Genomic DNA, 25,681 nt, shown 5'->3' with positions numbered 1-25,681 from the left:
TGAGACCTTCCTGATGGGGGATGGAAGTATATAGGGACTGGACATCCATGGTGAAAATAAAGTGGTGGGGGCCACGGAACTTAAAATCATCGAAAAGTTTAAGAGCATGAGAAGTGTCCCGAACATAGGTAGGAAGGGACTGAACAAGGGGGCATAAAACCGTGTCGAGGTATGCAGAAACGAATTCGGTGGGGCAGGAGCAAGCTGAGACAATAGGTCTGCCAAGACAGGCAGGTTTGTGGATCTTGGGTAGGAGGTACAAACAGGAAGTGCGAGGTGTGGGAACTAGAAGGTTGGTAGCAGTGGATGGGAGATGCCCTGAGCGGATAAAGTCGGTGATGGTGTGGGAGACAATGGCCTGGTGCTCCTTAGTGGGGTCACAATCGAGGGGTAAATAAGAGGAGGTATCCGCGAGTTGTCGCTGAGCCTTGGCAATGTAGAGGTCAGTACGCCAGACTACAACAGCACCCCCCTTATCGGTGGGTTTAATAATAAGGTTAGGATTAGTGCGGAGGGAGTGGAGAGCAGAGCGTTCCAAAGGATACCTCCTAACTAACTCTTCCTTCAGTTAGTCCTGACGAAGGGTCTCGGCCCGAAACGTCGACTGCACCTCTTCCTAGAGATGCTGCCTGGCCTGCTGCGCTCACCAGCAACTTTGATGTGTGTTGCTTGAATTTCCAGCATCTGCAGATTTCCTGTTGTTGATATCCAATTTTTTTTTTTAGTTTGGTGTGTGAGTGGTATTCGGCAACAATGGATATTGATGGGTTTTTGGACACGCCTAACTCAGGGTCTTTAGGGAATGCGAGAAAACCTGAGGTATTGGAGATTGCTGGGAAGTTGGATATTAAAGGAATTATGAAGAATTTCACCAAGGCTTTCATACAAAGAAAAATCGCTGAACATTATATTAATTTGAAATTATTTGATGAGGAGGTGTTAGATAAGTTTCCAATGAGTAATCTGGAAATGCAGTGACATCCTGAACAGTTAAAAGTTTGAAAAATTTAAAGCGGAAATGGCCGAAAGAGAGGCTAATAAAATAAGGGAACTTGAAGAAAGAGAGGCCCATAAAAAAAAGGGAATTTGCAGAAAGAGAAGCTGAAAACCAGAGGAAATTTGAGCTAGAGATGCAGAAATTAAAGTCTGGGAATCATTCTTCTGGTTCTACGAAACAGTTTATTGCTAGTCGTGAGGTTATTTTGGTTCCTCCATTTAATGAAACTGAAGTGAACAAATATTTCCAGCATTTCGAAATTATTGCTCTGAGTTTAAAGTGGCTAAAAGACCGATGGCCAGTGATGTTACAAAGTGTAATTAAAGGCAAGGCACAACAAGTTTATACAGCTTTAGATGCTGAGCAAGCACTGAATTATGATATTGTTAAGCAGCATATATTAAAGGCATATGAGATGGTTCCAGAAGCGTACAGAGAAAGATTCAGAAGTTTGAAGAAATCGGTGGAAAAAACTTATGTGGAATTTGCCTATGAGAAATCTGTGTGTTTTGAGAGATGGGTTTCCTCTAAAAATGTGAATGGGGAGTATAATAAATTAAAAGAGTTGATTTTGCAGGAGGAATTTAAAAGAAGCATTCTTGTTGAAGTGAGAACATACTTAAATGAACGGGACACTGCTACATTGCAGGAGACTGCTAAATTAGCTGATGAGTAGGTTTTAATTCACAAGAATAAATTTTCTCCAGGTAAAATAGCACAGAGAGTCCAGGTAAACCAGAAATTAAATCTGAAGTTAGTGAGAAAAGTAAGGATGAAGGGAGACATGTGAAGGAAAGACATTTTGGTATTATTTGTAATTATTGTAAGAAACCTGGACAAGTAGTAGCTAATTGCTTCCAATTGAAAAGGAAAGAGAAGGAAGTAGTCCCATATGCTTGTGTGCAGCATATTGAAAAACCTGTAAAGCCACACGGTTTAGAAAATACTAATGAGATGTGTCAGAGTCTGACCAAGTTAAGAAGGGATATGAAACTTTTATAACAGAAGGATTTGTATCCTTGAAAGAAGGATCCAATTCAGTACCAATAAGGATACTTAGAGATACTGGAGCTTCTCAATCACTTATATTAGACAGTATGCTAAAGTTTAGTGATGAGTCTGACATTGGTGAGGTAAATTATATAAGCGGAGTAGGGAGTGCCCTTATGCCAGTACATTTACATAGAGTAAATTAAGGTCAGGACTAGTTACAGGGGTTGTTAAAGTAGGACTACAATCCAGTTTACCTGTGAATGATGTTTCTCTTTTATTAGGGAAAGATTTAGCAGGTGGACAAGTTTTTTCCTGAAGTGCATTTGACAATAAATTCAAATTCTGAGGAACCACAGAGGGATTCTAACACAGATCCTTCCTGTGTTGTGACAAGAGCTATGGCTAAAAAAGACTGATGTAAAGGATGAGGTTGTTACCCATGACCGTTCAAATCAAGATTCGAATTTTGAGGTGTATCAGAAACTTTCTTACCTACATTATTTGATCAGGATTTTGGTGGTAAATCTGACCGGGAAGATTTGTCTTTATCTCGAAAGGAGATCATAACAGAGCAGGGTAGAGATCCTAAGATAGTTAAATTAAAAGAACAAGCTCTTCCAGATAGTGAAATTGAAAAAGTACCAGTAGGATATTATTTTGAAAAGGGGGTATTAATGAGAAAGTGGAGATCACCTACAATTCCTGCTAGTGAGGAATGGGAAGTTAATCATCAGGTAGTAGTTCCTAAAATTTACTGAAATGAGATTTTGACTATGGCTCATAGTATTCCTTTGGGTGGTCACTTAGGTGTAAAGGAAACTATAAACAAAGTTTCTAAACATTTTTATTGGCCTAGTTTAAGACAAGATGTGGCAATATTTTGTAGAACGTGTCATACGTGTCAAATTGTGGGTAAACCTAATCAGGTTACTCCAGTGGCCCCACTGCAACCAATTCCAGTACTCGGTGAGCCGTTCTCAAAAATCACTGTAGACTGTGTAAGTCCTTTGCCAAAAGCTAAAACTGGACATCAATATTTATGAACTATTATCTGCACAGGTTCTAGGTTTCCAGAGGCAGTACTTCTTAGGAATATAACAGCCAAAACTGTGACAAAGGCTCTTATAAAATTCTTTACTTATTTTGGGTTGCCTAAGGAAATACAATCAGATCAAGGTAGTAATTTTATGTCAGGGTTGTTTCAGCAGATAGTTTATAAACTGGGAGCAAAATAGATTATTTCCTCAGCCTATCATCCAGAATCACAAGGAGCCTTAGAGAGATTTCATTCTACACTAAAAACTATAATTACGATATATTGTGTGGAAAATAAAAAGGACTGGGATGAAGGTATACATTTAATACTTTTTGCAGTAAGGGAGGCAGTACAAGAACCATTAGGTTTTAGTCCTTTTGAACTTGTGTTTGGGCATAGAGTTCGAGGACTTTTGGCCTTGTTGAAGGAACAGTGGATTAAAAAAGAAGTACACACTAATTTGCTAGATTACGTTTTGAAATTTGAAGGAAGATTGTATAAAGTTTGTAGCTTGGCCAAGAAAAATTTGAAGTTAGCTCAAGAGAAGATAAAAACTTGGTATGATAAGGAAGCTAGGATGAGGTCATTTAAGCCCGGAGATAAGGTGTTGGTTCTTTTCCCAGTGCAAACGAACCCATGACAAGCCAAATTTCACGGTCCTTATGAGTTAAATCTAAGGTAAATGATATAGATTACGTGGTAAAAACCCCGGATCGGAGAAAGACAACACAGTTGTGTCATATGAATATGATAAAATGGTATTATGAAAGAGAAGCTGCCACTGTGACTGTTAAGGAAAAGTGCTAAGGAAATTAGACTCCAATTTAATAATACAGTCTAATGTTACAGGAGTATGATATTTTAATCACTCATATTTAGGGTAAAGATAATGTGATTGCTGATTGTTTATCTAGATGTTAAATGTACAATGAAAATTTGTTTCTTTATGGAGTGGTATTTTAACATTTGTAACACTCCTACTGTACATTAGTTTGTAAAGTGCAGAAAGATAAGACTGTATATGTTGTGTATGTTGTAAATTTTATACCTTTGTATTTTTTTTGTATAAATGGTTAATTGTTAAAATTTTGTTCTTTAAGAGACCAAAATTTTTTCTTTGGAGGCAGGTGTTACATGCTCAAGGAGATTTGTGATTTTTTTTTGTGAGAATGATGTAATTGTCTTTTGGAGGTCACCTGATGTAATTTTCCCGCCGATGTGAGGTCACGTGATGACGTGCACCAAGGGTATATAAAGGGAAGACCCCAGATGACACAGTTAATTTTTAGTTTGTAGATTTCCAGGTAGAACATGCTGTGTCTCCGTTTCTGTTGCGTGTTTGTTTTTGTGACGCAGTTCCATTTTTGAAACGGTTGTGCGTTCTATTGCAAGATACAATATTATTGAACTGGAAATTTTTGCTAGATGTGCTGATGTACCTTATTCCAGCAGCAGTAGGAGGGAGAGTGAAGACTTTATCGAAGTACAGGACCGAAGAATCGAGAGGAGTTGGCATCGTTTGGCAGTTTAACAAAGGATCGACCTTATTGAGTCTTCGTTGAAGGAGTAGCGACCTGCATCAAGATAACTCTTGCCAAAACAGCAAAGAGTTCATGCAAAGGTTTGCTCTCTAGAAACCAAGGTCAGTTGTTTTAACCTGTTTATTTGCTGCATCGTGAATTCTGTGGACAGAACCAGCAGGAAAGTCGCGCCTATGAAGAAATCCTTCTCCAGAGAAATCTCTCCCAATTGAACGTATAAATCTGTTGGACTTTCAAATTTACCATTTTAAGAACTATATCTGACTTTATCGCTTTAAGAATTGTTTTTGCATTTAACGCTTTAAGAACCAGTGCTGAGTGACGATTTGTTGAACGGCTGCATAACAGTCAACTTCCGGTTAAAGTTTTCGTTTGTTTTTTCCTTATCATTTATCCGTGTTTAATAAATGTTTGGTTGTTTTTATTATAACCTATCTCGATTGATATTCATTGTTGCCGGTTACGTAACACTACATGTACATGAACCATCAAGGACCTTTCACCTCCTACTAGTTTACAGCAGAAATGGACTCTACTTTAGCAATTCAAGTGCTCATCCAAATAATTCTCAAATTCTGCAGGACTGTTGACTTCAACTTCTCAGGCAGTGCATTCCAGACCGCAAACACCCTCAAGGTTAAAAAAAAATTCTTCAGATCGCTCACCAGCCTCTGAATCCTACTTTCAACCCAAGGCCTTTAGCCTTAAACACCTCTGTTATGGGGAAAAGTTTCATTCTTCACACTATCAACCTGTTAATCAACATCCTGTTGAGTCATCTCTGACACCTTTTCCAGTGCAATTAAATCCATCCGATTCCAGCTATGTCCTAATTAAAGTCTCATACAAGTTGCATCAAGAAACCCTGACTTTTACACTTAATGTTTGTCCCCATTAGCCAAGAAATAGGGAATATGAAAGGTTCTAGGGAAAATATAAAATTTTAGTTAGGATACAGCTGGAATATTGTGTTAACTAATGAAGTCAACATCCCGAAATTTGCTTCATCTCTTGAACTCTGCTGCTACCTTCAGGGACCACTGGTCTTAAGGGGCAGGAACAATAAGGAGTAATATAAACCATTTATCACTTCATTAATTTACATAAATAAACTGCATTACTTATGCAACATTGGCAGAATAACTGGGGTACAAGACCCGAGCCAACTTAGTAATATTTACACCAGTGTCAATGTCACAAATAAAAAGCTGTTTAGTATTTCTTTTTATCAAGTCAGGCAGTTACTTCTGAGCACCAAGTACATGTATGGATGCAGTGAGATGCAACAACACACAGCAGCTTTGAAACAGGATCAATCAGAATGCCTTAAAAATTTCAAATCAAATCCACTGCAGTTTGAAATTAAATGTTGCCAACACCCCTTTCCTGAACATCCAAGGATACAACAGTATACCAAAAGGACAGGCAGGTAGGCAGAGGTGATGAGGTGGCTCCATTGGTAAAAAATGAAAACAAATCATTAGAAAGGGGTAACATAGGATCAGAAGGTGCTGAATCATTTTTGGTAGAGCCAAGGAACTGCAAGACCTTGATGGGTGATATATACAGACCCCCAAACAGGAGTTAAGATGTGGTCGACAAATTAAAACAGGAGATAAAAATACATGTCAAAGAGGGCAAGGTTAGAATAGTCATCCGTTAGTCTTGCGAGACCATGGATCTGCGCCTGGAAAGTCTTCACTCTCCAGGGTGCAGGCCTGGGCAAGGTTGTAAGGAACATGGGTAGTTGCCCATGCTGTAAGTCTCTCTCCACGACACTGATGTTGTCCAAGGGAAGGGCAAGGGCCAATACAGCTTGGCACCAGTGTCATTGCAGAGCACTGTATGGTTAAGTGCCTTACTCAAGGATACAACGCGCTGCCTTGGCTGGGGCTCAAACTCACGACCTTCAGGTTGCTAGTCGAATGCCTTAACCACTTGGCCACGAGGAGAATTTAAATATGCAGGAGACTGGGAAAATCAGGTTGGTGCTGGCTCCGAAGAGAGAGAATTTCTAGAATGCCAAAGAGACAGCTTTTTAGAGCAGCTAGTGGTTGAGCCCACTTGAAGATCAGCTGTTCTGGATTGGGTATTGCACAATGAACTGTAATTGATTAAAGTAATTAAGATAAAGGAACCTTCAGGGGCTAGTGATCATGAGATGATCAAATTCACTCTGCAATTTGAGAAGGAGAAAGTAAAGTCAGATGTATCAGTATTAAAGTGCAGTAAAGGGAATTACAGAGGCATGAGAGGGGAGCTGGCTAAAATTGATTGAAAAGGAACACCAGTAAGGATGGCGGCAGTGCAGCAATGGCTGGAGTTTCTGGGAGCAATTCGGAAGGTGCAGGATATATACAGCCCAAAGAGGAAGAAGTATTCTAAAGGCAGGATGACACAACCATGGTTGACAAGAACAGCCAAAGCCAATATGAGAGCCAAAGTGAGAGCACATAATTGAGCAAAAATTAGTGAGGAGTTAAGAGGATTGGAAAGCTTTTAAAAACCAACAGAAGGCAATTAAAAAAAATCATAGAGGAGGAAAAGATGGGATACAAAAGTAAGCTAGCTAATAACAAAGAGGATACCAAAAGTTTCTTCAGATATATATCATGTAAAAAGAAAGGCAAGAGTACATATCAAACTGCTGGAAAATGAAGTTGGATAGGTAGTGATGGGGGTCAAGAAAATGTTGGATGAACTGAATAAGTATTTTGCATTAGTATTCACTGTGGAAGACACAAGTCGCATGCTGGAAGTTCAAGTGTGCCGGGGGCAGAAGTGCTTGAAGTTGCCATTATTCGGAACAAGGTTCAAGGAAGCTGAAAGGTCTGAAAGTACGTAAGTCACCTGGACTAGATGGTTTGCACCCCTGGGTTCTGAAAGAGGTAGCTGAGAAGATTGTGCAGACATTAATAATGATCTTTCAAGGATCAGTTGATTCTGGCTTGGCTCTGGAGGAATGGAAAATTGCAAATGTTAGAGGATGGGGAAGCTTTTAAAAATCAACAGAAAGCAACTCTTCAAGAAGGGAGAAAGACAGAAGAAAGTTAATTATAGGCCAGTTAGTCCAACTTCAGTGGTTGTGAAGATTGGGAGTCCATTATTAAGGATGAAGTCTCAGGTACCTGGAGGCACATGATAAAGTAGTCCATAGTCAGCATGGTTTCCTCAAGGTTCAATTCTTGCCAAACAAATCTTTTGGAATTCTTTGAAGAAATAACAAGCAGGATAGACAAAGGAGAATTGGTGAATGTTGTGTACTTAGATTTTCAGAAGGCCTTTGACAAGGTGTCACACGAGGCTGCTTAACACATAATGAGCCCGTGGTATTGCACGAAAGATTCCAGCAAGGATAAAACAGTAGCTGATTGGCTGAAGGCAAAGAGTGGGAATAAAGGAAGCCTTTTCTCGTTGGCTGCCAGTGACTAGTGGTGTTCCACTGGGGTCTGTGTTGGGACCGATTCTTTTTACTTTGTATGTTAATAATTGGATGATGGAATTGATGGCTTTGTTGCAAAGTTTGCAGATGATATGAAGACGGGTGGAGGGGTAAGTAGTTTTGAGGAAGTAGAGTGGCTGCATAAAGACTGAGATTAGAAGAATGGGCAAAGAAAAGGCAGTTGGAATACAGTGTCAGGAAGTGTATGGTCATGCATTTTGGTAGAAGAAATGCAAGGATTGACCATTTTCTAAATGGTGAGAAAATACAAAAAACTGAGGTGCAAAAGGACTTGGGAGTCCAAGTGCAGTATTCCCTAAAGGTTAATTTGCAGGTTGAGTCTGTGGTGAGGAAGGCAAATACGATGTTAGCATTTATTTCAAGAGGACGAGAATACAAAAGCATGAATGTAATGTTGAGAGTTTCTTAAGTACTGGTGAGGCCTCACTTGGAGTATTGTGAGGAGTTTCGGGCCCCTTATCTAAGCATGTGCTGATATTGAAAAGGGTTCAAAGGAGGTTCACAAAAATGATTCCAGGATTGAAAGGCTTGTTACAGGAGGAACATTTGATGGCTCAAGGCCTCTACTCACTCAAATTCAGAAGAATGACGAGTGACTTCATTGAAACCTATGCAATGTTGAAAGGCCTCGATAGAGAATATGTTTCCTTTGGTGGGGGAGTCTAAGACCAAAGGACAACCTCAAAACTGAGGGGTGTCTTTTAAGAACAGATGAGGAGGAGTTTCTTTAGCAGGAGAATGGTGAATCTGTTGAGTTTGTTGCCACGGGCAGCAATGGAAGCCAAGTCATTGGGTATATTTAGGGCAGAGGTTGATAGATTCTTGATTAGTCAGTCCATGGAGGGATACAGGGAGAAGGCAGCAGATTGGGGCTGAGTGGGAAAATGGATCAGCCTGATGAAATAGCAGAGCAGACTCAATAGGCCAAATGGCCCAATTCTGCTATTATATCTTATGGTCTTAACAATATAGAGTTAGCACATTTTTACTTTTATGCAAATACAAAACAGCATACATTTGAGAGGGTGCAAAATTTTCTTCCAAATACCACAACTTACAGCATTTCAACTTAAATTTTCTGAGGAAGTGTTAGTAGTTCTGTACCAGAAACCCCCAGAATAAAATGAATCAAACTTCCAGAATAAAAATCCAACAAATCATCTAACATTGAATGTGGCACAATATTCAGACAAAGCAAACTCACTTATAACCTTGTTAACCTTGCCAAGTCCTTATCATGAACATCTGGAGACTGGTGTTTAACTTGAGACAGAGTTCATCAAAAATCTGAGAGCATCAGCATAGAATCAGAGTTCACAAATGACATGCTTGATTCCTCCACAAATATCATTGGTTTCAACCTTTCCCACTGGCAGGGCAGATCTGGACAAGGTGCTAGTTCAAGGTTATGCAAAAGGAGTGGCCCTGGGAATCTTTAGTAGTAACTCCAAGTACAATGAAGTCACATGGCATCAGGTCATAAATGCGCAAGGAAACCATGTCTTAATTTTCACCCACAGTCTTCACTCAGCTGATGAAACTCTCCTCAATGTTGAACATCACTTGCCAGACGCACTGAGAAAGGGCAGAAGATGCACTCTGGATAGAGTACTCCAAAGGCTCATTTACATGAGTGGTTTGATAGAGCCACCACGCACTGCAACCTGAAGATAAATATCAGAGGTCTGCAGCAGGAGGTGACTTAACCAACATGGTGAATAAATCCATTTAACCTTACCTTCTCCTCAAGACAGAGGTAATCTGTGAGACCATCCGAGGCAGTCACACCTAGGCTGTCAAAAGCAGGTCGTTGGGTTACAGTCAGAGGGGGGGAAAGCAAAGGTGAGTAGACAAGTTGTGCAGAACACCCCTGTGGCCATTCCCTGAATAATAAGTTTACCGTCCTGGATAATGTTGGCGGGGACGACCGACCAGGTGTGAGCCACGGTGGCAGGGCCTCCAGCACTGAGTCTGACTTGGTGGTGCAGAAGGGTGGGATGGAGAAGAGGAGAGCTTTCGTCATTGTGGACTCTATAGCCAGGGGAGCAGACAGGAGATTTTGTGGACGTGAGAAGGACACCCGCATGGTTTGTTGCCTCCCGGGTGCCAGGGTCCGGGACGTCTCTAACCGGGTGCACAACATTCTGGTATGAGAGGGAAAGCAACCAGAAGTCGTGATACATGTTGGTACAAACGACATAGGCAGGAAGAGGGATGAGGTCCTGAAGTGTGAGTTTTGGGAACTAGGCAGAAGGCTGAAGAACAGGACCTCAAGGGTGGCGTTCTCAGGACTGCTGCCAGTGCTACGTGACAGTGATGGTAACAATTGGAGGAGATGGCAGTTGAATGCGTGGCTGATGAGTTGGTGCAGGGAGCAGGGTTTTAGATTTTTGGATCATTGGGATCTCTTCTGGGGAAGGTGGGACCTGTACAGATTGGATGGGTTGCACCTGAACTCAAAGGGGAGCAATATCCTTGCAGGTAGGTTTGCTAGCATGGTTCGGGAGGGTTTAAACTAATTTGCAAGGGGGATGGGACCCGGAGCGATAGAGCAGTGAAAGAAATGCATGGAGTAAAGCCACATCTTACATATAGAGAGGCTTTGATGAAAGAGAAGCAGAATAAACAGTGTAAAGGTAGCAAGGCAGAAGGGTTGAAGTGTGTGTACCTCAATGCAAGAAGCATCAGGAACAAAGGTGATGAACTGAGAGCCTGGATACATACACGGAATTATGATGTAGTGGCCATTATACAGACTTGGCTGGCACCAGAGCAGGAATGGTTTCTCAATATTTCTGGATTTCAGTGCTTTAAAAGGGATGGGGGGGGGGGGAAGGGGAGGAGGGGTGGCATTACTGGTCAAGAATACTATCACAGCTACAGAAAAGATGGGTAATGTAGCAGGATCCTCTTTTGAATCAGTATGGGTGGAAGTCAGGAACAGGAAGGGAGCAGTTACTCTATTGGGGGTATTCTGTAGGCCCCCTGGTAGCAGCAGAGATACAGAGGAGCAGATTGGGAGGCAGATTTTGGAAAGGTGCAAAAATAACAGGGTTGTTATCATGGGTGACTTTAAATTCCTTAATATTGATTGGCACCTGATTACTTCCAAGGGTTTAAGGTGGGGCAGAGTTTGTAATGTGTGTCCAGGACAGATTCCTGTCACAGTATGCGGACAGGCCGACCAGGGGAATGCCCACTAGATCTAGTATTAGGTAATGAACCAGGTCAGGTCACAGATCGCTCAGTGGGTGAGCATCTGTGGGACAGTGACCACCACTCCCTGGCCTTCAGCATTATCATGGAAAAGGACAGAATCAGAGAGGACAGGAAAATTTTTAATTGGGGAAGGGCAAATTATAAGGCTATAAGGCTAGAACTTGCAGGTGTGAATTGGGATGATGTTTTTGCAGGGAAATATACTATGGACATGTGGTCAATGTTTAGAGATCTCTTGCGGGATGTTAGGGATAAATTTGTCCCGGTGAGGAAGATAAAGAATGGTAGGGTGAAGGAACCATGGGTGACAAGTGAGGTGGAAAATCTACTCAGGTGGAAGGAGGCAGCATACATGAGGTTTAGGAAGCAAGGATCAGATGGGTCTATTGAGGAATATAGGGTTGCAAGAAAGGAGCTTAAGAAGGGGCTGAGAAGAGCAAGAAGGGGGCATGAGAAGGCCTTGGCGAGTAGGGTAAAGGAAAACCCCAAAGCATTTTTCAATTATGTGAAGAAAAAAAGGACAGGAGTGAAGGTAGGACCGATTAGAGATAAAGGTGGGAAGATGTGCCTGGAGGCTGTGGTAGTGAGCGAGATCCTCAATGAATACTTCTCTTCAGTATTCACCAATGAGAGGGAACTTGATGATGGTGAGGACAATATGAGTGAGGTTGAGGTTCTGGAGCATGTTGATATTAAGGGAGAGGAGGTGTTGGAGTTGTTAAAATACATTAGGACGGATAAGTCCCCGGGGCCTGACGGAATATTCCCCAGGCTGCTCCATGAGGCAAGGGAAGAGACTGCTGAGCCTCTAGCTAGGATCTTTATGCCCTCGTTGTCCACAGGAATGGTACCGGAGGACTGGAGGGAGGCGAATGTTGTTCCCTTGTTCAAAAAAGGCAGTAGGAATAGTCCGGGTAATTATAGACCAGTGAGCCTTACGTCTGTGGTGGGAAAGCTGTTGGAAAAGATTCTCAGAGATAGGATCTCTGGGCATTTACAGAATCATGGTCTGATCAGGGACAGACAGCATGGCTTTGTGAAGGGCAGATCGTGTTTTACAAGCCTGATAGAGTTCTTTGAGGAGGTGACCAGGCATATAGATGAGGGTAGTGCAGTGGATGTGATCTATATGGATTTTAGTAAGGCAGTTGACAAGGTTTCAAATGGTAGGCTTATTCAGAAAGTCAGAAGGCTTGGGATCCAGGGAAGTTTGGCCAGATGGATTCAGAATTGGCTTGCTTGCAGAAGGCAGAAGGTCATGGTGGAGGAAGTACATTCAGACTGGAGGATTGTGACTAGTGGTGTTCCACAAGGATCTGTTCTGGGACCTCTACTTTTCGTGATTTTTATTAACGACCTGGATGTGGGGGTAGAAGAATGGGTTGGCAAGTTTGCAGACGACACAAAGGTTGGTGGTGTTGTAAATAGTGTAGAGGATTGTCGAAGATTGCAGAGAGACATTGATATGATGCAGAAGTGGGCTTAGAAGTGGCAGATGGAGTTCAACCCGGAGAAGTGTGAGGTGGTACACTTTGGAAGGACAAACTCCAAGGCAGAGTACAAGGTAAGTGACAGGATACTTGGTAGTGTGGAGGAGCAGAGGGATCTGGGGGTACATGTCCACAGATCCCTGAAAGTTGCCTCACAGGTGGATAGGGTAGTTAAGAAACCTTATGGGGTGTTAGCTTTCATAAGTCGAGGGATACAGTTTAAGAGTCGCGATGTAATGTAACTCTGGATAGGCCACACTTGGAGTACTGTGTCCATTTCTGGTCGCCTCACTATAGGAAGGATGTGGAAGCATTGGAAAGGGTACAGAGGAGATTTACCAGGATGCTGCCTGGTTTAGAGAGTATGCATTATGATCAGAGATTAAGGGAGCTAGGCTTTACTTTTTGGAGAGGAGGAGGATGAGAGGAAACATGATAGATGTGTATAAGATAATGTGGAATAGGTAGAGTGGATAGCCAGCGCCTCTTCCCCAGGGCACCACTGCTCAATATAGTATCTCGGATAATGATGAGTTTGAGTACAGAGAGGAAATTAAGAACCTGGTGGCATGGTGCGAAGACAATAACCTATCCCTCAACGTCAGCAAGACGAAGGAATTGATTGTTGACTTCAGAAGGAGTAGCGGATCGCACGACCCAATTTACATTGGTGGTGCGCAAGTGGAACAGGTCAAAAGCTTGAAGTTCCTCAGGATCAATATCACAAATGACCTGACTTGGTCCAACCAAGCAGAGTCCACTTCCAAGAAGGCCCATCAGCGCCTTTACTTCTTGAGAAAACTAAAGAAATTTGGCCTGTCCCCTAAAACGCTCACTAATTTTTATAGATGCACCGTAGAAAGCATTCTTCTAGGGTGCACCACAACCTGGTATGGAAGTTGTCCTGTCCAACACTGAAAGAAGCTGCAGAAGATCGTGAACACGGCGCAGCACATCACATAAACCAACCTTCCGTCTGTGGACTCAGTTTACACCGCACGCTGTCAGAGCAGTGCTGCCAGGATAATCAAGGACACGACCCACCCAGCCAACATACTTCTTGTCCCTCTTCCCTCCAGGAGAAGGCTCAGGAGCTTGAAGACTCATATGGACAGATTTGGGAACAGCTTCTTTCCACCTGTGATAAGACTGCTGAAAGGATCCTGACCCGGATCTGACCGTACCCTCCAAATATCCGGACCTGCCTCTGTTTTTTTTTTGCACTACCTTACTTCCCCTTTTTCTGTTTTCTATTTATGATTTATAATTTAAATTTTTAATATTTACTAATTTTAACTATTTTTAATATTTAATATTTGTAATCCAGGGAGTGGGAAGCGCAGAATCAAATATCGCTGTGATGATTGTGCGTTCTAGTACCAATTGTTTGGCGACAATAAAATTTAAAGTAGAAAAGGTTGTTGAGAAGGCCTATGATGTGCTGGCCTTCATCAGCTGCAGGATTGAGTTCACGACCAACAAGGTAATGTTGCAGCTTCTTAAAAGAAAACAACTCCAGTTAGAGAACACTTGGGATGAAGGGCCTTGGCCTGAAATGTCGACTGTTTACTCTTTTCCATAAATCCTGCCTGGTCTGCTGAATTCCTCCAGCATTTTGTGTGTGTTGCTTGGATTTCCAGCGTCTATAGATTTTCTCCCATTTGTGAACCATGTATTTCACTTCTTTTTTTCCTTTTATGTTTGCTTTTCACCTTGGATGTGATTCTGGAACTGTTAGAGCCTGCGATATGCTGTTTGGCGATCATTTGGGTGTTCCAGTGCTCTGCCGTCTCCAAGAGGATTCTGGGAGGCAGCGAAAGTGTGTGTGAACCTTATGTCAGACAGGCAGCAGGATAGTGCATGAGCAGATGTTCAACTCCATTTTGCTGATTGAAGCAATGAGGGAGACTGAAAGATCGTGGCGAGTGCAGAGGAGGAGTGCCGGCTGCCTGCCTTTTGATCGCTTTGCTACCGGAGAGGGGAGAGCCTGCTGCTCTGCCCGAAGAGTGTTGCCCAGGTTTTCTGCATTTTGAATGTGGACTTGAACTACAGACATTTCTCCCCCACCCCCCTCTTATAGTTTTTAAAAAATATTCTGTGTTTTTCACCCGATCTTTCTCATTATTTTTTGAGCAGGGAGGGGGATTTTGGGAGTTGACGTGCCTGTTCCATTTTTGTTCAGTTTTTTTGTGCGCGCAGGTGGGACGTGGGAGCTGCCTTTCTTTTCCTTCTTGGTTTCATGGCTACTTGGGAAGAAGAATTTCAGAGTTGCATACTTTGATAATAAATGAACCTTTAATTATATGCAAGAAATACTGAGTTGTACTGATAGAAAGCTGGATTGCATCTCAAAGTTTTCAAACAGATATGAAAATTGTCAAAGTTTGTTTTGTAACACCAGCTTGTTGGATGCATATCATGTTATGAAAATTAATTCTTTACCATTGGCTGGTTAAATTTTGAATTTCAAGCTATTCAGAATGACTGCCAATAAGGGCCATAAAGCTGTTAATGCCTTTCTGAAAAAAAAATTGACTTAACATTTTGATTAATATTAAGCTTCTGGCAATAACCTTCACGTTTATAACACCAATGCATTTTAAGTGTTGTTTATCCCATCTTTAATGAAGGGACAATTGAAATCTTACACTGTAAATTGGTTACATATCCTTCTTGCATTTCTTATCTGAATTGACCCAACTGGTGAAGCAAATCAAATTCCTTGGATGGCTTAAGGCAGGAGATCGCAGAAGGATGCTGAATAAGATTATTCAAGCCATCACTTCGAGCTAAATATGGTCACATATGCTACAGCCTTGTTTATACTTTATACTTTACTGTCGCCAAACAATTGATACTGGAACATACAATCATCATAGCGATATTTGATTTTGCGCTTTCCGCTCCCTGGATTACAAATCAATAGTAAGTATTAAAAATTTAAATTATAAATCATAAATAGAAAATGTAACGATGGAAAGTAAGGTAGTGCAAAAAAACCCAGAGGCAGGTCCGGATATTTGGAGGGTACGGCCCAGATCCGGGTCAGGATTCTTTCAGCAGGCTTATCACAGTTGGAAAGAAGCTGTTCCCAAATCTGGCCGTACAAGTCTTCAAGCTCCTGAGCCTTCTCCCTGAGGGAAGAGGGACAAAAAGTGTGTTGGCTGGGTGGGTTGTCCTTGATTATCCTGGCAGCACTGCTCTGACAGCGTGCGGTGTAAAGTGAGTCCACGGATGGAAGATTGGTTTGTGTGATGTGCTGCGCCGTGTTCACGATCTTCTGCAGCTTCTTCCGGTCTTGGACAGGACAACTTCCATACCCCAGGTTGTGATGCACCCTAGAAGAATGCTTTCTACGGTGCATCTATAAAAATTAGTGAGGGTTTTAGGGGACAGGCCAAATTTCTTTAGTTTTCTCAGGGAGTAAAGGCGCTGGTGGGCCTTCTTGGCAGTGGACTCTGCTTGGTTGGACCAAGTCAGGTCATTTGTGATATTGACTCCTAGGAACTTCCAAGCTTTTGACCTGTTCCACTTGCGCACCACCGATGTAAATTGGGTCCTGCGGTCCGCTACTCCTTCTGAAGTCAACAACCAAATCCTTCATCTTGCTGACATAGAGGGATAGGTTATTGTCTTTGCACCATGCCACCAGGTTCTTAATTTCCTCTCTGTATTCAAACTCATCATTACCCGAGATACGGCCTACAATTGTTGTGTCATTTTGTCAACAAGTTAAATTTTTTGCACTTGATACAAGGAAGTAAATGATGGTGTGAGAAACAGGAAAGGACTTAGGGCATGAAAATATTTCAGCTGTACCTTTGAAGACTTGCTCTCCAGAACTAGTGTGACACAAACCAAAATGTTCCAGCATATTGCAACACTCTTAGTTACTAAACAATGTGGTAAATTATCCAGGTGCTTCAGATTTCAATTCTGTTATTTACTACCGTGACTACTCTCAAAATTATGGGTGCAAGTCCAGGACTACTTTGCTCCAGACTGAATTCTAGATGAAAGGCTTTTGACATGAAGGCAGTGCATGAATAAAGGAAACTATTATAACTGAAGTTAAAGGAAATTCAGTCAGAAAACATTCTCATGGAGTCAATCATTCTGTGTGCAGGAGGAGGACAATGCACTATCATGAACAATCACTCCCAACACTGTCCTTACTCTACCATCTGCAAAGTGATCACTAATTATTTGCTGAGGCTAATCATGTCCATCTTCTATTTCCACAGATTTAACAAGGGTGACTAGCATAAGAGCACACTGCCTTCCTGCAAGCTTCCCTCAAATCACATACTTTCTGCTCCTTAATCAACAGTGTTTCCAAATCCTGGGACAGTACCATATCCCATAAGTGAATATTAAAAAAACTGCTGGCAATTCCCCATGAAGAACCCACAAGGTTGACAATACCAGTACAAATTTAGATGTCCAAACCTTCAGGTTGTACTCTGCCAGCAATTTCTGAACAGCACTCTGACATTACAACCCTCATATTATGGCAACTCCAGAACCTCGATGCTGAAGAATCTGCCTTCTGCACAATCATTTGTATGCAAAAAAAGCATATAGTTTAATTTTTATATGAAAATTGTTAAAATGACCAACTATTGGCTCATATTTTGGATAATATTTAATCCAGATTTTAATTTTGGCATTGATGAGATGATGCTGTGGCTGAAGTTAGAATATTGTGTGCAATTTGGACATCTACCTACAAGAAAACATACCAATAAGCTTGAAAGAGGGCAGAGAAACTTTACAAAGATGTTGTCGGGACTTGAGGACATCAGTTATAGGGAAAGATTGAATAGACAAGGGCTTAACTTTCTGGTACACAAGAGAATGAAAGGTGATCATGTTGAGGTGTACAAAATTATGAGGGGTATACAGTGAATGTACACAACCTCCGGTTGCGTGAGACTACAACTGGAGGACACAGGTTTAGTGTGCAATGTGAAATATTTAAGGGGAATCTGGGGAAACTTCAGATGGTGTGTGTGGAACGAGCTGCGAGCAGAAGTGGTAGTTGTTGGTTCAAATGAACATTTAAGGGAAGTCTGGATGAATGACAGGTTTGGAGGGAAGTGGTCTGGTAGTTGGGAATTGGCAGAAGATCAGGTCAGCATAGACTGGATGCTCCAAAGAGCCTGTTTCTGTGCTGTAACATGGTGATTAAAAGTTCAGGAGGTACTGTTGATGAAGCTTTGAACCCTGCACACCATTTTCTTGACAGCCAACTTTGCAGCTGTGGTAGCAGAGGGATAGCTATGATAGAAGGAGTGAACATTCATGTGGCAACTACAGTACTCCAAGTTGGTTGCTTTGGGCTTCAAGTCTTGAAATTTTGCTCGTTTCGGCAACAGAGTGCATTCCATCACACTCCTGGCCTTTGTATTTTGGCCAAGGGATGACTTCTGTCATGTCCTCTAGCCACCATACATGACTCACCCAGAATGCTTCTCATCAAGGTCAGCAGATGACTTGATTGACAAACAATGTTATTTGAGTATTTCATTATCAGAGGTATCATATTCTCAATGAAATGTTAATCTGTTTGAACCAGTAATGTCAGTACAATTCTATTTGAAGATCTAAGATACTATTTGGATAAAAAGATCACAACTAAATCACTGAAGTCAACACTTGAGATGAACTGACAATAAACCTCATTGCTCTTTCATGAAATCATTTGCAGGTTGACTAAGTTTGCAATACAAATGCTAAGTTTTTAGTGACAGGTATTGGGGTATGAAAAGATGCAGTCAATGCAAAGCTTATTTTCCCCAATTTGAGAATCACAGGCAGACATTAAGTACATATAACATTGTTATGCATAATACAAGTACAGTACATCAGTTGTCCCTGCATTCAGTTAGGTTGCCATGCATTTTGCCTTACATTAAGGACTACTCCACAGATCCAATCGTACATACTGACCTTTGACCTGCTGTAATGGCAATTGGAGAGGGCCCATTTGGAGGACGAGGTTCCTCACAAGTCCTCATTGCTACCTCAACTCTATCAAGGAACTACAGAAAAGAGGAGGAACAGTTTTAAACAAGCTCAAATCCAAGTAAATGATAATTTCATCCTGAAGTTCAGAGAAAATTTGTAGAGCTACATCACAACTGATCGAGATTTCATTTAGACATACAGTAGCAAATTATCTGAATGTTACTATTTTAGAGCAATAGAAGCACCAAGTGCAAATACAAAATGGTCCTTCCTTGCAACAAGTGATTATTGCATAAATTATTTCATCTTTGGAAGATGCACTTATTTGATAGCAGATTTCATCTTTGCTCGATATTATCAGCATTGTCTTCAACCTTCTCAGGCATGACACAAGGCTATTAAATTTTTTGTTACTTGCTGCCAAAAGAAAATAATTAGATCAAGAAATTAAGGTAGAGGGCATTACCAAATAAAACACTGATCTCATTTAAATTTTGATAAGCATTCCAAATCATGGGCAATCATTTAAATCCTACCTGTAAAATTAAAGCTGTAGGAAGTTTGAGGAGTGCTGGGGATATCTTAGTATGGAGAGAGAAAGGACAAAACTCAACCCATATTAAACTTAAAAAAAAATCTAATTGGCAAATTGTAAAGCAACACATAATACTGGCAATTATGGAATGTAGTACTTAGTTCAAGCTGAACTTAAACCGATGTGATTTAAATCGAGAAAATCCTCTTTACCAGAGAAATAGGATGGGTCTTGAGCTTCGTCCATTGTATCTGAATTAAAAAAGAATGCAGTTTGTTTAACAAATTAGCAAGCAGCACCTTCTTCCCATTGCAGACTTCAAAATGAAGAGCTATGCAGTTCAGTTTCCTGTTCATCTCAAAATGAGATTCTTCAGCAATTTCAAAATTTTAACCCAGCCATAAAGCAGGATTGCAATGTCATGAACGTGCAAATAAAATCTAAAACATGATTGGCATTAGGGAATTGAATTGATTAATTCCATCAAGGGTATTAATCAATTCAATTCTCTTCAAGTTACAATTTTTAACTGCAAAACAGGCTACATCAATAATGTTGCCAGTCAACCTGTATGTGCCTCATAATAATATTTCTCCTCTTAATCTATATTTAAACATTCTTTGATGTCATCATTCAGGAAGAGTACCTCAAGAAATAGGTAGCATTTCCCACACTAATGTCATAACAGGATAACATCAATGGATTTGTTTTATTTTATCCATTATTATTTGAATGCTTATTATTTTAAGTATTCAAAAATCCTTTGTTGGCACAATTAAATTACTTTAAAACTGTCATTAATATTTGCCACAGAAGGATTCTTTTCACTATTGCAATCAATGAAAATATCTGATGACTATAACACCATAAAAACCCATCTGGTTCACAAATGTCCTTCAGGGAAGGAGTCCTGCTCTCCTTACCTGGTCTGGACTTTATGTGTCTCCAGACCCAAGTGGTTGACTCTTAAACACCCTCTGAATTGGCCCAGTATGCCATTCAGTTGCATCCAACTGCTAAAAGGAAAATAATAAGAAATGAACCTGGACGAACAACCCAGCGTTGACCTCGGCGCTGAAAATGACAGCAGCAAAATCAGCCCTGTCAACCCTGCAAACTCCTCCTTACTAACATCTGGGGACTTGTGCCTAGAAGGACGAGAACAGCAGATACCTGGGAACACCACCACTTGGAAATCTCCCTCCATGTCACTCACCATCCAGACTTGGAAACATATTGCCATTCCTTCATTGTTGCTGGGTCAAGATCATGGAATCCCTCCCTAACAGCACTGTGGGTGTACCTACACCTCAGGGACTGCAGTGGTTCAAGAAGGCAGCTCATCACCACCTTCTCAAGGGCAACTAGGGATGAGCAATAAATGCTGGCTTAGTCGGCAATGCCCACATCCCATAAATGAATAAATAAATCTGAAATTCTCATAAATACTTCTGTTCTGAGTAGTCTGTGATTAACAGCATCAAAAACAGAATGAACTAGTAGCTGCGCCAGATGCAGGAAGCAAGCACTTGCAATGTCAGTTAGAATCTAGATGAAGTACAGCATAATCAATTCTCCATCGCTATTCTGTTATAACAAGATCAACGTGCAGCAGACAGTTTACTTGGCCATTGCTCACAAGAATGATTGGCACACAGCCCACAAAAGGTCCAGCCAGGTTGAAGTCAATTGAAACCAAAATCCATCAGTGTTAAATCATGTTTTATGGATAACTTTTATGAAGTAGAATGGAACTGGTAAAGATCTTTTAAATAAAATAAAAAATTACCTCCACATCAAAAATAAAAATCTTCTCATGCTTTCTAAGAATTACAATTTTATATTTCATGATGAAATGCATAGCCATGCCAGTGAAGATCCAAAGATATACAACCTACCCTGATGGCTGCCTTATTGCAGTACACTCTGGTGATAGCCAACCACGTGGGCAGATCTAAGACATTTTGCAGTACTTCTTCATCAAGCTCCAGATTTGTCAGTTGACCTTCCCCTTTGAGTGTACTTAGATTGATTTTGTCAGGCGAGAGGTTCTTTGTAAACCTGAAAAATGAATTTGTCAATTACATACATCGTTTAAATCATACAGTATCAGAAGCTAAGATATCTGGACTATTATTTAAAACTTCTCTTTCCAAAGTAAATTTAAACAAAGGCACTATTGCAGCAAAAAAAAACACTGATCTGCACTTGTATGTGTTCTTTTCAGGGGAGGAGGGGCACATTGGATGATAGAATAAAGGGCAAAAGGAACAAACAATAAAACCAAAAATAATTCAGTGGACATTGGCAAGAGTTTATAGACAACAAAAGCATGAACTAAAGCTGTATCTTAACAACTGAAATAGAACAGAAATTGAAAATTGAATACATCAGCCACCTTTGGTCCCCCCAAAAATGGAGCAAACAGAATGAGGGAATGAATTAAAAGTAAGCTTGAAAGGAATTTTAGAATGAGCACCTGAAAGAATTTGTAGAATGACAACGATAGAGTGAGATTTTATGCAAGTTGCTGATTTTTCAACTGTTTACAGGTTTATGGAAGATGGAGAATGGAACTTTTCATGGATTCTTCAGCAATTGCAATTAGATGGATTTGCAATTAAGCAAAATGTTAAGTCCTGACTTCAATGGACCATTGATCACATAGAAAGCTTGTGTGCAACCCACAGTTAAATTCTAGTGTTTAACTTTGTGGTTTTGAAAGAGTACATTTACTCTCTTCAGCAAAATTCAACAATTAAGCAGCATGTGACAGCTACTCAAAGTTACACCACAATGTTCAAGAACTTAGCATCAAGTAAATTATTTTACTTAACAGATGAACTAATACCTCAATACAGTATGCAGATCACAAATGTTTTCAAACATATCAGATATTTTGATATAGCTTTCATTTTTGCAATCTTTCATACAGGCTTGTTATACTCCAAAAATGTCAAGAAAAATGTTAATGCACCCTTAACAATAGAGTTCCTGTTTACCGTCAACGCCAGCAAAGGATTTCGGAAACACTAAGCTGTGCATGTGTTTGTGTATTCGTTCATTTCATTAGGTCTTGGTCATCAATTTGCCCAATGAAGACTTTAACTTCCGAATATTTGATTACTAAATACTTGCACTCAATTGCATCATGGCAAACACACCTTCAGTCAACACATCAGTTTATGACGTGTAGTGCAAATCCATTGGCATGTCTATATTATAAGTCGTCATCAGCCCCTTCAAAGACAAATACCCTTCAGGATTTCCAAATTACCACCCAATCTTCCCTTCCTCCCCAAAATTAGTTAACCTCGCAAATTTTTACTTCATACTGCAAATGCATCGTATGTAATATATATATTAATTATACCTTTATTTGCATCATCCCTTTCAGGACTGTTATTATATGACAACTTACAGGCTGGTGAGACAAATGTTTGGAGCAAGATTCCAGTAGTAGTTTTAAATGAAACACTTATAAACATGTCAGCAAGTTCCAAAATGTTTAGTAAAGTATTTTTTTCATTATTCATAATGGAACAAATGAAGCCACCAAGCTACTGGATTTCCAGGCAAGTCCAAAGAATAGAAGGAAAAGTTTACACTATACAATGGCAGATAAATTAGAACAACATATTAGAGAATATCATTCAACTAAATCCGGAGTTAAAATTTCCATATGCATTTGTTATATCATTTGCTCAATTTAATCCATCTAGTGATCAGAAAGTTGACTGTTACTGCATTCAATCAAGCAAACTGCAGAAAATCCTTAATGCTGCTGAGGTTCGAGAACTTAGAAAACTTTGCTTTGTTTTCCATGAAGTGGACACACATAACTTCACGGAAATGTTAGGGAACCACTGATCTAATGAAGGTGACAAATTAATCTCAGTCATTATTAATAAAAAGTCATGTTAAATAAAATAAACACACATAATCTTCAGGGTCTGATTCCTTTCATCACAGGTTTTTAAAAGAAGTAGCCATGGAAACCGTAAATTCATCGTTATTATTTTCCAGAAAATTTGGTTCTACAGATGAAGGGTGACAAATGCTAGACCACTATTTCAAGAGAAAGGGTGGAGAGAGAGAGGTAACTGAAAACAATTCATTGGTTAGCCAAACATCAGCTTTGGGAACTATGCTAAGGCTATCACAAAGAATAAGATGGACGTAGAATTTGGAAATACCAACTGATTTAAAATGAAAATGATGGGTTTCTGGAAGGCAGAGTGTTTTTCACAGAAAAATAATTGAGGATGTAACAAGTAAAACAGCTCAGTGAAAATGAGCAAATATGGTTTGAAATGTTTCAAACGCCCAAGTTAAAAGCATTAAATTAAAACACGCTGTTATTGAAAGTAATTATTGGCATTAATTGAAAATTGGTTAACAGGCAGAAAACAGAAATTTATTGGGGTGTCAGGTAATAACTGAGGCCAAAACATAATGATCAGTGCTTTGGGTTCAGTTATTCAGAATGTATATTGATGCTTGGATGAGGATATTTCTAATGTCAGCTGATGCCTCCAAACTGGATTGGATTATGAATTGTGAGGAAGATGCAAAAGGTTTCAAGATAACTCAAATATATTAGATCGGTGGGCAAAAAAATGGCACATGCAATATAATATGGATAAAATGAAATTACTCATTAGTGGGAGAAATGGAAATGAGGCAGTACTATTAAGGATGTCCTGCTCCAAATAGGAAGGGCTTTCGAGACATCACACCTGGAGTATTGCGGGCAGTTTTGTTCTCTTTAACCTTGAAAGGATACATTTCCACTGAGGCAGGTACATTACATGATCTTTGAAACAGCTGAATTGCAATGCAAGAATAAATAAGACACAGGATATGTATATTCTGGATTTTAAAATGAAAGTGAACGCAACTGAAATTTTAAAAACTCTGACAGAGGAAGAGACTAAATCCAGGATGCTTCCCTAACTTGGAAATCTAGAATTAAGAGATCTAGCGAGGTCATAATCTCTGGATAAAGAACAAGACACTTAGAAGAAATTCCACTCACACAGACTTATAGCTCAACAATAACAGTCATCATTATGCCTCCCAATGTAAAGCGGTTCTTTCTACTTTGATTAACCTTGCAAAAACTATTTCAGACCTGGAGAGTCTTCCTGAGGAAATACGACGATTACATATGACATTTCTACAGAATGGCTACAATATGAAGGTAATTAATCAGACCCTCAAAGGAGCTAACAGAAAAACCAGGAAATCTAATAATGAGGAGGAATCCATCCCTACCACCTGCCTTCCCTATATTTCCACAGTTCCTGGAAGGATCACCAGGATCCTGAAGGAATACCAGATTAATACCATTCTCAAACCCATAAGGAAGCTCAAATCCAAGATGACCTGGGATTCAGGTTGGCTGCCATTTACAGGATTCCTTGTGAATGCGGAGCAGCGTATATCAGCCAGATGGGAGGCATGGTGGAAACTCACATCAAGGAGCACAGCAAGTGTAGTCGTTTGGGTAACCTGGAGAAATTGGCGGTAGCAGAACACTGCATTCAATGGCACAAAACTACTGTGCCACATCAATGGCTTTTGAGACTGCCTGATGAAGGAAGCCATTGAAATAAAACTAGACAAAAAGAATTTTAACAAAGACGAAGGTTTTGCTCCAACTAAAAACTGGTGACAATAAAATTTGATTGCAGATAAGGTAGGAGAGCAGAAACCTGACTGAATCAAGACTAACCAATCAGGAGGGACAGACTACAGAGGTATAACTACAAGCAAACTAGACATGCTAGGGCATCGTCCCTGATAAAGTTGGCAGAGTTCGTCATCGAAAGGTCGGTTATAATTGATATCTGGCTGGAAGCCCGAGCAGAGTTCATTTGGTACTGAAGGTGTTTAGTGTGCTTACCTGCATAGGTAGTGGTACTGAGAAAAAGATATGACATTGGTTCGGCCACACTTAGACTTTTTTTGTGCAATTCTGGTCACCAAACCATAGAAAAGGATGTGGTAGGGCTAGAAAGAGTATAGAAATAATTCACCAGGGTACTGTCTGGAATGGAGGGCTTGAATTACAAGGAGAGCGAAGATAAGTTGGAACTTTGTGCTACAGTTCAGAAGACTGAGGGCGACCTTACAGCAAGTTTATACATTTTGAGGGGCATAGGTAGGGTAGATGGTCAGTCTTTTTCCAAGGATAGGGGAATCTAACACTAGTGGACAAAGGTTTAAGGTGAAATGAGAAATATTTGAAAGATGTCATCTATTTGAAAGAAATATTTAAAAAAAAAGCATTTCAATGCATACATGAATAGAAAAGGTTTAGTGAGATGTGCACAAAGCTGGGATTAGCATAGATAGGTTTCTTAGTTAGTATGGACAAGTCAGGCTGAAAAGTCCGTTCTCATTCCATGTGACTTTATGACTTGGGTAATTAA

At 40.3% G+C, this 25,681-nt stretch overlaps 1 protein-coding gene across 1 annotated transcript in view; it reads right to left on the bottom strand.

Annotated features, from left to right (window-relative positions):
• The window catches only part of LOC140209897 (bridge-like lipid transfer protein family member 3A), a 162,356-nt gene that overhangs the window by 105,986 nt on the left and 30,689 nt on the right, over positions 1–25,681 (bottom strand). The window contains exons 2-4 of the mRNA XM_072278540.1: positions 21,143–21,305; positions 19,457–19,495; positions 18,692–18,783 (exon numbers count right to left, since the gene is read on the bottom strand). Of these exons, the coding sequence (XP_072134641.1) occupies positions 18,692–18,783; positions 19,457–19,495; positions 21,143–21,305 (294 nt within the window). The remainder of the gene's footprint in view (positions 1–18,691; positions 18,784–19,456; positions 19,496–21,142; positions 21,306–25,681) is intronic.

The sequence above is a fragment of the Mobula birostris genome, chromosome 14 (genome assembly GCF_030028105.1).
Source record: "Mobula birostris isolate sMobBir1 chromosome 14, sMobBir1.hap1, whole genome shotgun sequence".
Lineage (NCBI taxonomy): Eukaryota > Metazoa > Chordata > Chondrichthyes > Myliobatiformes > Myliobatidae > Mobula > Mobula birostris.
Note: the sequence above shows the minus strand (reverse complement) of the source record. Positions and strands in the feature narration are given on the sequence as shown.